This window comes from Molothrus aeneus, chromosome 28 (genome assembly GCF_037042795.1).
Source record: "Molothrus aeneus isolate 106 chromosome 28, BPBGC_Maene_1.0, whole genome shotgun sequence".
Lineage (NCBI taxonomy): Eukaryota > Metazoa > Chordata > Aves > Passeriformes > Icteridae > Molothrus > Molothrus aeneus.
Genome location: NC_089673.1, coordinates 887,495 through 902,394, shown reverse-complemented (window position 1 = coordinate 902,394; position 14,900 = coordinate 887,495). Strand labels below are relative to the sequence as shown.

The 14,900-nt window shown below is 61.7% G+C and overlaps 2 protein-coding genes across 2 annotated transcripts; one reads left to right on the top strand and one right to left on the bottom strand.

The window, feature by feature from the left end:
• Positions 1–482: 482 nt before the first annotated feature.
• On the bottom strand, positions 483–10,178 carry FTSJ3 (FtsJ RNA 2'-O-methyltransferase 3). The gene is made up of 22 exons (XM_066566869.1): positions 10,133–10,178; positions 9,030–9,155; positions 8,845–8,950; positions 7,799–7,845; positions 7,579–7,658; positions 7,369–7,468; positions 6,912–7,106; positions 6,143–6,258; positions 5,539–5,643; positions 5,356–5,456; positions 5,169–5,249; positions 4,913–5,065; positions 4,527–4,662; positions 4,240–4,436; positions 4,017–4,140; positions 3,286–3,379; positions 2,852–3,008; positions 2,687–2,763; positions 2,387–2,483; positions 2,103–2,286; positions 1,523–1,617; positions 483–1,334 (listed from the first exon to the last, which is right to left on the bottom strand). The coding sequence occupies exons 2-22, from the start codon at positions 9,094–9,096 to the stop codon at positions 1,145–1,147; spliced, it is 2,502 nt and encodes an 833-aa protein (XP_066422966.1). The 5' UTR covers positions 9,097–9,155; positions 10,133–10,178; the 3' UTR covers positions 483–1,144.
• Positions 10,179–10,482: 304 nt separating this feature from the next.
• PSMC5 (proteasome 26S subunit, ATPase 5) lies at positions 10,483–14,881 on the top strand. The gene is made up of 12 exons (XM_066566748.1): positions 10,483–10,595; positions 11,083–11,154; positions 11,612–11,681; positions 12,013–12,110; positions 12,334–12,390; positions 12,483–12,713; positions 12,789–12,915; positions 13,819–14,009; positions 14,093–14,191; positions 14,284–14,394; positions 14,480–14,566; positions 14,772–14,881. Exons 1-12 carry the CDS (start codon positions 10,557–10,559, stop codon positions 14,823–14,825), a joined length of 1,236 nt encoding a protein of 411 aa, XP_066422845.1. The 5' UTR covers positions 10,483–10,556; the 3' UTR covers positions 14,826–14,881.
• Positions 14,882–14,900: the final 19 nt, after the last annotated feature.

Below are 14,900 nucleotides of genomic sequence, written 5' to 3'. Positions count from 1 at the left end.
GGCAGGAGGTGGCCCAGAGACCCTCCCAGCAGCACTGGCCCCCAGCAGGGCCCCTCTGGATGGAGTCCCAGCTCCGCCCAGGATCTGCAGCTGAGGGGCTCCTGCAGGCCCCAGGACACACATGGACTTGGCTGAGCAGCCACAGTGGGACAGGGACACTCCCAGGTCACCTCCTGCCAACCCTGCATGGGGGCTCGGGGGTGCCAGCCCTGGCCTCTCCCCTCCCCACAGCACCTGAAGGGGACCCAGAGCTCCTCCCTCATGTCAGAGCTTCCCTGGCAGGTCCCCACCACCCCTCACCCCCCCGGGATCCACAGTGCCACCCCAGCCCCCTCCCCAGCACTGACACAATGCCAGTGTCACCCCCAGGGACTTGGGGACACTGCAACCCCAGCACAAAGCAGTCAGGTGCCTCTTGGGGAGAAGCCAAGGCCTGGTGGACCCCAGGCCCTGCCCCTAAATAAAGCAATGCAGTCAAGCACTTCTTTACTCTTGGTCTTTCTTCTCCTTGAGGGAGAAAGGGGTGGGGACAGAGGGGACAGGGTGGCTGCTGTGGCCTGGGGAGCAGGTGAAGGCCAGGAGAGTCAATCCCTGTCCGACAAAGCTGGGAGGGCTCTGGAGGCATGAGCAGCTGTACAGAGCACAGCCAGCAGTGCCCTCTCTGCCTGTGACATGGCACAGGGGGACATGTGCAGCACAGGTCCCCCACCTCACCCAGGCACATGACACAGCCCTGGGCAGCCTCAGAGAGGTCAAACTCTGCTGTCCTGAGCAGCTGCTCCGGGCAGAGCCACCACTGTTCTGCCACCTCAGTGACAAATCTGGCCCAGGGCTGCCCCCCAGAGCCATACGCTCCCTGGGGACAGCTGTGGATGCTCCTGTGATGTCCCCAGGGGCGTCACCCAGCAGAGCCAGCCTGGTGACACCTGGAGCTGTGACCAGGGGCTGGGGCCACAGCACTGGGGCCAAATGACCCCTCTGTGCCCAGGGGAGGGCACGAGGCACTGTCACAGCAAGGCACGGACTAAGCAAGGTGTGGCCAAGCCCCAGCCTGTCCCCAGGGCTCCTGAGGTGGCAGTGGGGCACAGGAGCCAGCCCCGTGCCCTGAGCAGAGTCCCTTGCTGGGGATGCAGCCACTCCCACCTCACTTGTGACGCTTCTTCTTCTGCTCTTTGCGCTTCTGAGCCCTCACGTCCTTCTTGAGGCGGCTGTCGACCACCTTGAACTGGCCCTTGACGCCGGGGGGACGCCGCACCCGACGTCCCACGCCCTTCTTGGCCACCAGGTAGGTGACCTGGCGCTTCTCCTTGGCCAGCCCGGCCTTCTTGTAGATGCTGCAGCAGAGGGACAAAGGTCAGAGTGAGGTTGGGTGGGACAACACCGCGTACCACCCCTCCTCTGGCTCTGCCACCCCCGGATCAGCCTGCCTGGGGACACAGAGCTGTCCCAGTGGCTGCAGGGACATGGCCCCAGCACGGCCCAGCCACAAAGGGATGAGCTGGATCCTGGCTTGGCCACTCACCGGCGCAGCTGGGCCACCTTCTCCCGCTCCGAGATGTCCACGGTGCTCACCACAGCCTCAGCCTTCTTCTTCATCTGCTCCAGCTTCTTCAGCATCTGGGGGACAGCCCGGGGGGACAGAGGGTCAGAGGAGGGACAGGGGGGTCAGAGGATGGGACAGGGGTTGGAGGAAGGATGGGGGATCAGAGGGGGTGGTCACAGGAGAGACAGGGGAATTGGAAGAGGAATGGGGGGGAGGTCAGAGGTGGGACAGGGGGGTCCGAGATTGGACAAGGGCGGGGGGGGCAGAAAAGGATAGGGAACCAGAGATGGGACAGGGGCATTGAGAAAGGGACAGGAGGGTCAGAAAAGGATGGGGAATCAGAGATGGGACAGGGGCATTGAGAAAGGGACAAGGTGGTCAGAAAAGGATGGGGAATCAGAGATGGGACAGGGGCATTGAGAAAGGGACAAGGTGGTCAGAAAAGGATGGGGAATCAGAGATGGGACAGAGGCATCAGAGGAAGAACAGGGGGGTCAGAGGGAGCACTGAGGCCCTGGGAGAGGAGCCAGGGCACCCCTGGGAGCCCACCCCCACTCACCCTCTTCTTCTTGCGGGCCTTGGCCTCTGCCACCTTCTTGATGGGCCGTGCGTTGATCTCCTTCCAGCGCTGCCGATAGGCCTCCACCGTCTGCCTGTCCACGGGCAGCTGCCGGCGCCGGTGCTGCCGCTCCTCCTCCGTGAACCACTCGGGCAGCTCCCCCTCCTCCTCATTGTACGAGTACCTGGAGGGCCCAGGTGATGTGTGAGCAGGACATGGGGCCCCACTACACCTGTCCCTGCCAGGGAGCAAACCCTGCAGCCCCTGCAGCCCCCAGCTGGTACCTGTTGAAGGAGTCGTCGATGAGGTCCCGCCGGGCCTTTTTGGAGGAGACAATGACAGAGCCGAGGGCCAGGCCCTCTGCATCCAGGACTCTTTTCACTGTGGGACATGGCAAAGTTGGCCTGGCTGCAGCCCGAGAGGCAGGGAACAGCCCTGGGGAGCATGGTCTGTCCCTGTCCCCATCTCCTGTCCTTCCTAAAGGACCCCCAGGTCTGTCCCTTCCTCCTGTCCATCCCGAGGGACCCCCAGGTCTGTCCCTTCCTCCTGTCCATCCCAAGACACCCCCATGGCCCCCCACTCACCTGGCTTCTCAATAGGCACCACCTCGAAGCCACAGGGCTCGACACGGCCCCGCTTCCTCCCCACTGGTGCCAGTGGCCTGTGGAGAGCAGTGGGCAGGGCTGGGGTCCCTCAGCTCTCCAGGACTGTGGAGCTGAAGGGACACCCAGACCCCCCTCAGCCCTCACCTCTCATCCTCACTGCTGCTGTCATCATCATCACTGCTCTGCTCCTCTTTAGCTTCTTCACTGGCATCAGGAGCTGGGGCTGCTGCAGGGCTGGGCTCGGCTGGAGCCTCCTCCTGAGCCACCTTCTTCTTCTTCTGCCCTTTCTTGGTTGTTTTGTCTGGGAATGGGAAGCAGTGGGTGAGACAGAGCCAAGGCAGACCTTCCTCTAGAGATCCTGCTCATTAACACAGCACTAATGACAGCTCATTAGTGACAGAGGCTGGGAACACCCTCTGGTCTGCTGGGAGGTGTTCCTGCCCATGGCCAGGCTTGGAACTCTTTGAGATCCTTTCCAACCCAAACCATTCCATGCTGCTGCTCAGGGCAGCATTCCCACTGAGGCTGGACCAGGGCCCCACAGTGAGCTGTGGGACTGTCCCTCCGTGTCCCCTCACCTCTGTGAGCCTCACGCTGCTTCTCAGCCAACATCTGGGCCTGGCCCAGCTCCAGCTCCTCGTCTGCATCATCCTCAATGCCAGCGAAGGCGTCCTGGCATGGGGAACAGTGGGGTCAGCTCCAGGGCAGGCCTGGGGAGGGGGGTCAGCCTCAGGGTAGGGGGGTCAGCCCCAGGGATGGGGGATCAGCCCCAGGGATGGGGGATCAGCCCCAGGGATGGGAGGATCAGCCCCAGGGATGGGAGGATCAGCTCCAGGGATGGGGATCAGCCCCAGGGATGGGAGGATCAGCTCCAGGGATGGGAGGATCAGCCCCAGGGATGGGAGGATCAGCTCCAGGGATGGGGATCAGCCCCAGGGATGGGGATCAGCCCCAGGGATGGGAGGATCAGCTCCAGGGATGGGGATCAGCCCCAGGGATGGGGATCAGCCCCAGGGATGGGAGGATCAGCCCCAGGGAAGGGGATCAGCCCCAGGGATGGGAGGATCAGCCCCAGGGATGGGAGGATCAGCCCCAGGGATGGGAGGATCAGCCCCAGGGATGGGAGGATCAGCCCCAGGGATGGGGATCAGCCCCAGGGATGGGAGGATCAGCTCCAGGGATGGGGATCAGCCCCATGGCAGGGGGATCAGCCCCAGGGAGGGGTGGGGGTACCAGCCCCAGGACAGTCCAGGGAAGCTGCTGGGGGCTGAGGCTGCTCCATCATTCCTGCCCCACAAGTGGGACTCACCTTCCCAAACCACAGGCTGGTCTGTCGCTCCTCCAGCACCGACTTCTCCTCCAGGGGCACCAGCAGGGGATTTTCCACTTCCTGCCCTTCCTCCTCCTCTTCTTCCTTCTGCTTAAACTTCGTCCTGTGACCCGGAGCAGCAGGATCAGTGTCCCCAGCCCTGGCTGGGTCCTGGAGCTGCTCCCAGGGCAGCCCCAGCCCCAGGAGGTCTCTCCCCTCTCACCTCTTTCCCCGCTGCTCCCGCTGCAGCTTCCGCTGCCGGGCCTCGATCTCCAGCAGCTCCTCCGGGTCCAGGTCGCTGGCCAGGGACACATCATCCTCTTCATCGTGATCTGACACGTAAATGTCATCGTCCCCAGGGCTGATCTCCAGCAGGGCGTCAGCAGAGGCCATGTCCCCGCGGGACAGCTCATCCAGCAGCTGCAGCACAGCCCACAGAGTCACTCAAGTGACACAAGTGACAAGGCAGGCCCTGCCTCACCCCGCTGTGCCCAGGAGCTCCCCACCCACCGGGGTCCTGTGGATGCTCTTCAAGGAGAACATGCTGGTGTCACCATCGTCGGCGATGGACACTCCAGGCAGGTCCATCTTCAGCTCCACACGCTCCCGCTGCTTCCTCTGCTCCTTCAGGATCTTCTTCTTCTTCCTGCACGAAGCAAAGGAATGAGGCCACACCGTCCCCATCACACACAAACACCCCAGAGGCTCAGCCCCTGCCACCCCACTGGCTGCACCCTGTGAGGGGTGCCCTGTGCTGGGACAGCCTGGAACACCTGCCTGGAGGAGCAGAGGAGCCCAAGGACCCCAAACCCACAAATCCCCCCAGCAGAGGGACAGGTTGACACTGCCACCCTCTGTCTCCATGGCTGCAACTCCATCTCTCCTCCTCTTTGTACCTCTTCAGCTCTGCCAGCTCCTTGGCCTTCATCTCTGCCAAGGCCAGCTCCACCTCCTCTTGCTCCTTCTCCTCCTCAGCAGCTGCAGCTTTCGCCTCCATCTTCTCCTTCTTCTCCTCCTCCCTGCCCTCCTCCTCTTCACCGGAGCTTAAGCTGCCAAAAGGAAAGAGCTCAGAGGAGCTGTGCTGGGGACAGGCCACCCCAGCCTGGGGACAGCCCATCCCAGCCCGGGGACAGCCCTGCTCCCTGGCCCTACTTGATATCCAACTCCTTCGCCTGCTCCTTCAGCTTCTTGGCCAGGAAGCGCCGCAGCTTCGTCCTCCAGTTCAGCAGGGCCCTGGGTGGGGTGGCAGCTGTTAGGGACAGCCAGCAGGGCCAGCTGAGGGTGTGGTTGTCCCCCAGGCCCAGCTGGGAGGTGTGGCTGGCCCAGTGTCCCCCAGCACCTGAGCTCCTTGCGGCCCAGCACTCGGATGTCCCTGCAGCACTGGCGCAGCTCCTCCGTGGTGGAGCTGTGATTCTCCAGCTCCCCATCCCCCAGGGTGATCTGGCACAGGAAAAGGGATGGAAATTGAAATCCCAGCCTCCCCTCCACAGGACAGGGACAGGGAGTCCTTGCAGGCACTCACCTCGTTGGCCTTGGAGAGGAAGTCCACGGGGTTGGCAGCCTTGAGGAAGTCCATGAGGGTGAAGCGGTGGTACAGGGTGGTGTCACCCTCGGCATAGCCTTCGGCCTGGGGGGAAAAGGGGCTGTGGCAGCCAGGGCAGGGGACAGACAGACAGACAGCACCAGCCCTGAGCGGTGCATGGGGTCACCTAACTCATGTCTTGCTGCAGTGGCCACCTAAAAATGCCTGCAGGTTGTTCTCAAGGACTTCGGAAATTGTTTCCAACCTCAGCCTGACCTAAATCAAGTCACCAGCCCCAGCTCAGACACAAGGGCTGGCAATGGCAGGTTTGTGCCAGCTCCGTGCTGAGCTGAGAGCACCTGACACAGATTTACTGTCCTAAAGCCACCTCAGAGAGCCACAAACTCTGTGCTCAACCCCTGCTGGGTTTAACTGACCCAGCCCCAACCTCACAATTCCCACTTCAGTGACTTTAGGGCTCCAAACCTCCCACAAACTGGCTTTTCCAACACTTCCCATCCCAAAATCTTGCACTCTTCTGGACAATTTTAATTCTCACACCCTCTTTAGGCCCAATCCCGTCTGTGTCTGGGCTTGCTCATACCTTGGGCTTCTTTTTGCTGACCAGCTCACTGACAGACTTGGTGACAACCTCCACATCCTTGAAGGCATATTTGGGGTCAAAAAACTTGCTGTCAATTTTGTCTGGAGCCTGATAACCTGGGATGGAGGAATGAGAGCCATTGCTCTGGGACAGAGAGATCAGAACCACCTAGAATGGAGGAATCAGAGCCATTCCTTCTGGGATGGAGGGATCAGAGCTATTTCTCTGGGGAGAGAGGGCTCAGAGCCATTCCACTGTCTCAGGAAGAATCAGAACCATCAAAACCATTCCCCCTAGGATGGAGGAATCCCAGCCAGGAGAACCATTCCTCCCAGGATGAAGGCATCAGAGCCACTACTGCTGGGATGGAGGGATCAGAACCACCCAGAATGGAGGGATCAGAACCATTCCTGCTGGGATGGAGATCAGAGCCATCCAGAATGGAGGAATCAGAGCCACTCCTACTGGGATGGAGATCAGAGCCATCCAGAATGGAGGGATCAGAACCATTCCTGCTGGGATGGAGATCAGAGCCATCCAGAATGGAGGGATCAGAACCATTCCTGCTGGGATGGAGGGATCAGAGCTACTTCTCTGGGGGGAGAGAGCTCAGAGCCATTCCACTGTCCCAGGAAAAATTAAAACCATCAAAATCATTCCTCCTAGGATGGAGGGATCAGAACCACTCCTGCTGGGATGGAGGGATCAGAACCACCAGCAGGTTCTCCCAGCCCCATCCCAGCCCCTCCAGGCGCCCCTGGCTGCTCACCCTGGCACACCACAAAGATCTCAGCAGACTCGTTGCGGGAGGCCTGGGGCTTGGTGGCCTGGACCTTCTGGAAGAACTGCTGGAAGATCCACATGAGGGGCTGGTAATCCCGGGAACGGAACACCTTGGTGATGAACCAGCCACCCTTGCACAGGAACTCACAGGCCAGCTTCAGGGCCATGAGGGTCAGGTTGGCTGCAGCAGGAGAGAACAGGGAATGAGAGAGTGAGGGAGAGACTCTTCTCTGGGAGGGTAGAGAGGGACTGGAATGGGTTTCCCAGAGAAGCTGTGGCTGCCCCATCCCCAAGGCCAAGTTGGATGGGGCTTGGAGCAGCCTGTGACAAGGGAAGGTGTTCCTGCCCATGGCAGGGGTGGCTCTGGATGGGCTTTAAGGTCCCTCCCAAGCCACAGGAGCCCAGAACTCTCTAGCAGCAGTGAGCTGTCCCTGTGTCCCCACCCTGGGAGTAGGCATCGTGCACCCAGCTGGCTCCCACGTTGGGCGCTCCATCGTTCAGCACCACGTCCACCTTCCACGTCTGCAGCTCCTTGCGCAGGGCCTGTGGGACAGGGACACCCATTTGTCCCTCAGGAGGACCCCAGCCCACTCCCTGTGACCCCCCTGCCACCACAGGGACCTGCAGGGCCCCAGGTGACCCCGGGGCAGTACCTGGCGGCACTTCTCAGTGGTGATGTCCTCCTGCAGGGTCACCACGTTGGGAATGGGCTTGATGGGCACCAAATCCACCCCTGGTTGAAGAAACACAGTAAAGCCCCTCAGAAGGGGCTCCAGCCCATCCCAAGTGGCTTCCCCACCCAGCCCCCCCTTCTGCCAGGATCCCCTCTGTCTGTCACAGCCAGGGACTGTCCCCAGCTCCTGCCAAACTCACCGATGATCAGGCTGGACACCGGCATGAACTTGGAGGCCACCTGGAGCCTGGGAAGAACAGAGAGGAGCAGAGCTGAGCATGGCCCCAGCAGAGCTCCCAGCCTGGCACTGTGCTCCCAGGAGCCCAGCAGAGCTCCCAGCCTGGCACTGTGCTCCCAGCAGAGCTCCCAGCCTGGCACTGTGCTCCTAGCAGAGCTCCCAGCCTGGCACTGTGCTCCCAGCAGAGCTCTCAGCTGGGCACTGTGCCACCAGGGTTGGGCACAGAGCACAGGGACACCACCGGGCCAGCTGGTGGCACTGTGGTGGTGAGACATAAACTTTAAGGAATGTAGGGATTTTAGAGGAGTTGAGGTTTTAGTTAGAGATAAGCTTCATTGGAGGTAATTAAAATAAATGGGTAGACCTTGATAAAGTTAAGAGTTAGTAGTTGTAGTAGTTAACTAATAATTGATTGCTGGTCAGTAAAATGTTTGGTTAGCTGGGTTCATAATGAAGAATACAGAAACTGATAAATGGCTTTTGGGAACATAAGACAATTGTGGCCTCCTCTGTTCTGAAACCAATTGAAGATGGGGAATGGGAGTTCTACCAAGGGTTCATTTGTCATGTTTGCATTGAAAAGGCAGAAAGGTCAGAACGAGGAAGACTTCAGTTACTTCCTCATGTTGGGACCCCTCCCCATGAAAGGGACCACCAACCCATGTCAAGGAACAAACTATGCATGCTTAATAGCTTTTGAACTAATTACCATGTTTAATAGCTTTTGAACTAATTACTAATAATTGAACTAATAATTGAATTATATGAAGCAGGGAATGGGATGTACCAAAGTTATGAATATGCATTTGTAATTTGGGTATTCAATACCTGTACAGATAAAAGGACTCTGTAATCACCTGTAAACTGCAGTGTGTATTTGGGAGTTATCCCACAATAAACAAACACTTTCTAACTCTAAACTGTTAGAGAGTCTTTGTCCATCCCAGTTGACATCAGTACCAGATCCATATCCATATTTCCAATAACTCAGAGGCCTGTCCCACTCACCAGCCACCGGGGGCCGCACACAGGTCCAGCAGGGCCCGGGCCTTCTGCAGGAACTGGAATTTGCGATTGAGCTGCAGCAGCTTGAAGGAGGAGCGGGAGCGGAAGCCTGGGGGCAGCAGGAGGGTGGTTCTGGGGGTGCCCGGGGCTGCAGCGCCCCCATCCCCAGCGCCGGGCACGGCCCTCACCCGTCTCCTTGGCCAGGTGGTAGAACTTGTCCCGCCGGCTCTTGCCCAGTTTGCTTTTCTTGCCCATGGTGGTGCTGGGGTGGCCCCTGGGGGGGCTGGGATGTGCTGTCAGCTGAGGGCTCGGGCCTGGGGGGACACGGGGCTGAGGGGGGGCCTGGGGTCCCCGAGGAGCCTTGGCCTCTCTAAGTGTTCCTTCAGTGTCCTCCAGTGTCCCCTCCAGTGCCCCTGTGTCTCTCCAGCTCTCTGTCAGCGGTCCCCGTGATACCCCTCGGTGCCCCTCCAGCTCCTCCCTCACTGCCCTCCCAGAGCCCCCCCAGTACCCTCCCAGTGCCCCTCCAGTTCCTCCCTCACTGCCCTCCCAGTGCCCCTCCAGTTCCTCCCTCACTGCCCTCCCAGTACCCTCCCAGTGTCCCTCTAGTTCCTCCCCCAGAGCCCTCCCAATGTCCCTCCAGTTCCTCCCCCAGTGCCCTCCCACCACCCCTACAGCTCCTCCCTCACTGCCCTCCCAGTGCCCTCCCAGTGCCCCCCCAGTACCCTCCCAGTGCCCCTCCAGTTCCTCCCTCACTGCCCTCCCAGTACCCTCCCAGTGTCCCTCTAGTTCCTCCCCCAGAGCCCTTCCAATGCCCCCCCAGTTCCTCCCTCACTGCCCTCCCAGTACCCCCCCAGTACTCTCCCAGTACCCCCCCCGCCCTTCCAGATCCTCCTTCACTGCCCTCCCAGTGCCCTTCCAGTTCCTCCCTCACCGCCCCTCCAGTTTCTCTCCCACTGCCCTCCCAATGCCCCTCCAGTTCCTCCCTCACCACCTCCCCAGTACCGTCCCAGTGCCCCTCCAGTTCCTCTCCCAGTACCCTCCCAGTACACTCCAGTTCCTCCCTCACTGCCCTCCCAGTACCCTCCCAGTGCCCCTCCAGTTCCTCCCTCACTGCCCCCCAGCGCCCCCTCACCGCTCCCGCCATTGCCCCCTCAGGCCCACCCGCACCCACTGCCCCCGCGGCGCATCCCGGCCCCGCTGTTCTCCTGAAGCCTCCGAACACCCGGGCTCAACGTCCCCCCGACCCTGACACCCCCGTACCCCCTTCCCCCGCCCAGACCCCGATCCAGACCCTGATCCCGATCCCGGTCCCGGTCCCGGTCCCGCCGCGTGCCCGCACCGCCTTCCCGGCGTGCCCTGCGCGTAGACGCAGCTTCCGCTTCCTCCTGCTCTGGCCGCCATTTTGGGAGTGGCGCGCCCCTCCTCCGCAGCCTGCGGGCGGAAGAAGGAGAAGGATAGCGGGTCCCTCGGAGGTGCGGTGAACAATGACGGGCCCGCTCGGTGCCGCGATCACAACCGTGTCCGTCCCTTCGGTGCTTTACCCACGGTCATGTCACCTTTGACCGCTCCAAGATGGCAGCGCAGTCCCGACATGAGTGACTGCGCATGCGCACTACACCGCCCAATGTTTTTTCCGGAAGAGGAAGTGACGCCATCAAGCCGGCGGCAGGGCCCGGGCAGCGGAAGGCGGCGGGCGCCATCTTTGTTGGGGCCCTATGCCGGCGGAGAAGATGGCGCTGGACGGGCCCGAGCAGGTGCGGGCGGGCCGGACCGGGCTGGGGGAACAGGCAGGGCTCGGGGAGGCACTCGGGGCGCTTTGGGCTGCCCCGGGCTGTGCTGCGGCCGGGGCTGCTCGGGGCCTGGCGGCAGCATGACTCGGCGGGTCTGGGGAAGGCGGCGGAGCCTGAGCGGCGGGACGGGACCGGGACCGGGACCGGGATCGGGAGACGGGAGCGGGATTGGGACCGGGACCGGGATCGGGATCGGGGGGCTCGCAGGGGAACGGGAGCTGAGGCTGCTGTGGGCACCTGAGGGATCCAGGACTCGGCTCGGGCGTGTCGGGCAGGGAGTGAGGGGAGGGAAGGGACACTCGGGACGGGGCACCGGGGACTGGGACCGGGATGGGAGGGCGAAAAGAGGAGCCAGGAGCCGGCCCGGCGGTGGTGATGGGGAAATCGGGTTAGGGAATTAAGGCCGGTGGGGTGCGGGGGGTGTTGATGGCGCTGAGCTCTGCTGTCCCAGATGGAGATGGACGACGGGAAGGGCGGCTCGGGGCTCCGGCAGTATTACCTGTCCAAGATTGAGGAGCTGCAGGTGAGCACAGCTGCGGGGGACACCCGGACCGTGTCACTGTGCTTCTGACCGGGATGGTGTGCCCGTGTCCCAGGGCTGTGGGCAGGCAGGACCATCCCTGGGGGCTCTGGGGACACGAGCTGGGGCTGTGCTCTGAGCTGGAGGTTGCTCCTGTCCAGGTCCCTGTCCCAGCTGCCAGAGGGCAGGGATGGATGGGATATTGGGAATTTGGAATTGTTCCCTGAGAGGGTGGGCAGGCCCTGGCACAGGGTGCCCAGAGCAGCTGGGGCTGCCCCTGGATCCCTGGCAGTGTCCAAGGCCAGGTGGGACGGGGCTTGGAGCAGCCTGGGACAGTGGAAGGTGTCCCTGCCACGGCAGGAGAGGGATGAGATGAGCTTTTCCAACACAAACCATTCCACAATTCCCTGTGCTGGGTGTGCCTGAGCCCGAGGCCTCTCAGCAGAGCCTTTCCCTGCAGCTCATCGTGAACGAGAAAAGCCAGAACCTGCGGCGGCTGCAGGCACAGAGGAACGAGCTCAACGCCAAGGGTAGGGGCTGCAGCTCCTCCTGCTTACCTGGAGCTGGGCCAGGGAGCTCTGGGTTGAGCTTTGGAGGGCTCCGGGCTGGGCCTGGGGGTCTCTGGGGGGCTCTGGGCTGGGCTTTGGAGGGCTCTGGGCTGGGTTTTGGAGGGCTCTGGGCTGTGCCTGGGGGTCTTTGGGGGGCTCTGGGCTGGGCTTTGGGGGACTCTAGGCTGGGCCTGGGGGGTCTGGCCTGGGCTTTGGTTGGTTCTGGGCTGGGCCTGTGGGCTGGGCTTTGGGGGCTCTGGGCTACGCCTTGGGGCTGCAGCTCCCAGGCTGCAGCTGAGCTGTCCCTCTGCAGTGCGGCTGCTGCGGGAGGAGCTGCAGCTGCTGCAGGAGCAGGGATCCTACGTGGGAGAGGTGGTGAGAGCCATGGACAAGAAGAAGGTGCTGGTCAAGGTACGAGGTGACAGGGCTGGGCTGGGGGACAGCCCCGTGTCCCCAGGGGATGGGACAGCTCGGGGATGTGGGGTGGGAGCTCCTTGTGCAGAGAAGCTCGTTGGGATGGCTCTGCTGGGCCTGGGGCTGCCCTGGGGTGTGCAGTGGGGTTGGAGCTCCTGGCTCCTCCCTCAGCAGGGAATTCCCAGGGAAACAACTCCTGGGGGTCTTTGCTCCTTTACAGGTGCACCCAGAGGGGAAGTTCGTGGTGGATGTGGACAAAAACATCGACATCAATGATGTGAGTGCCCTAGGGCTGTGGGGGGACACCCCAGGGCCGGCAGGGACACCCCAGGGCCGGCAGGGACACTCCCCTGCGTGCTGTCCCCACAGGTGACCCCCAACTGCCGCGTGGCGCTGCGCAACGACAGCTACACCCTGCACAAGATCCTGCCCAACAAGGTGGACCCGCTGGTGTCCCTCATGATGGTGGAGAAGGTCCCAGACTCCACCTACGAGATGATCGGGGGGCTGGACAAGCAGATCAAGGAGATCAAGGAGGTCATCGAGCTGCCCGTGAAGCACCCGGAGCTCTTTGAGGCGCTGGGCATTGCCCAGCCCAAGGCAAGTTCTGCTCTGGGGGGCCCTGGGCTGGGCTGTGCCCCGGGCAGGCTCTGAGGGGCCCTGTGGCTGTTGCAGGGGGTGCTGCTCTACGGCCCCCCCGGCACGGGGAAGACGCTGCTGGCGCGGGCCGTGGCCCACCACACCGACTGCACCTTCATCCGCGTCTCGGGCTCCGAGCTGGTGCAGAAGTTCATCGGGGAAGGTACCGTGTCTGTGTCCCTGTCAGGGCAGGTACCGTGTCTGTGTCCCCCTGTGAGTCTGTCAGGGCAGGTACCATGTCTGTGTCCCTGTCAGGGCAGGTACCGTGTCTGTGTCCCCCTGTGAGTCTGTCAGGGCAGGTACCGTGTCTGTGTCCCTCTGTGAGCCTGTCAGGGCAGGTACTGTGTCTGTGTCCATCTGTGAGCCTCTCAGGGACCCTCGGCCAGTCTTGAGTTGGCAGACAAGGGGGAGACACTCTCCCGTGCCCCAAGGGTACTGAGGGCACCTGGGCTGGTCACCTTTGCAGCAGAAGAGACACCAGAGACATTGGTAGATGATAAAGGGCTGATTCTTAGCAGGGGTTAATCCAAGGCTTTATTCAGGGGCTCTGGGGAGCTCCTGCACCTCAGGGGGCTCCTGCTGAGAGCCCTGGGAGATGTGCCAAGGTTACATTTAAAGGGAGGTGGAAACCCAAAGTAGATAACATTTTACCAACCAATGAGTGACCCTAAGGGATGGGTACTGGGGGATAGACATTTAGGACAGCCTTAATTTTCCTATTTAAATATAGGTTAGCCTATAGGCTGGCCCCTGGCCTCTGGCCAATCACTTGAGGACCTGGACCGAAGCTTCTAGATGGAGGGGATGGGATGCTGAGTGATTGACAGAGAGCCAGGGTGGGGGTTTGGGGATGGTCTCATCCAGGGAGAGGGATAACACAGGTAAAGGGAGGGGGGTACAGTCTGGGATAAACCATTTGGGAAAATATGGAGATACAAAACCAAAACTACTTCAAAGTATTACAGAGTATAAAAACACACTACAACAGTACTGGGGTGGCTCTGGGGCTCCTGGGGCTGCGTGGGCTCCGTGCCAGGCTGTGCCAGGCTGAGCCCCGTGCCCGCAGGGGCCCGCATGGTGCGGGAGCTGTTTGTGATGGCGCGGGAGCACGCGCCCTCCATCATCTTCATGGACGAGATCGACTCCATCGGCTCCTCCCGCCTGGAGGGCGGCTCCGGCGGCGACAGCGAGGTGCAGCGCACCATGCTCGAGCTCCTCAACCAGCTCGACGGCTTCGAGGCCACCAAGAACATCAAGGTAGAGGGGCTGGCCCTGCCTGGGGTCCTGCCAGCCCTGCAGTGCACAGGGTGGTGACAGCTGTGCCCCTGTCCCCTGTGCAGGTGATCATGGCCACCAACAGGATCGACATCCTGGACTCGGCCCTGCTGCGCCCCGGCCGCATCGACAGGAAAATCGAATTCCCCCCTCCCAATGAGGAGGTACCAGAGCCACCCCCTGCTGTCCCTGCTGCCCCCAACCTCTCCCTGGGAGCCATTCCCGGGCTCCAACCCTCCCTGTGCCCCTGCTCCAGGCCCGCCTGGACATCCTCAAGATCCACTCGCGGAAGATGAACCTGACCCGGGGCATCAACCTGCGGAAAATCGCGGAGCTGATGCCCGGGGCCTCGGGGGCTGAGGTGAAGGTGAGCTGGGGCCTCTGGGGACACGGGGCTGCCACGGGGGCTGCCGTGGGGGGCACTGGCTGATGCTCCTCTCCTGTCCCCTCAGGGTGTGTGCACAGAGGCAGGGATGTATGCACTGAGGGAGAGGAGAGTGCACGTCACACAGGAGGACTTCGAGATGGCTGTGGCCAAGGTGGGTGCTAGGGGAGAGGTGACACTGGGGGCACAAAGTGTCCTGGGTGGTGTTTGCCAGCACAGACAAGGGGGTTGTCACCACGGGAGTGACATGGGAGAGGCTGCTGAGCCCTCCCTGTGCAGGGCTGTTGGGGTGTTTTTTGGGGTAATTAACACCCAATTTGGGCACTGAATGTTGGACCCACCCCTGTTCCCTCCTCCAGGTGATGCAGAAGGACAGTGAGAAAAACATGTCTATCAAGAAGCTGTGGAAGTAATGGTGAGGCTGGAGCTGCTCCTTCTGTGCTGTCAATAAAGAGCTGCTGTGGCCAGGCCTGGGTGCTGAGTTGGGG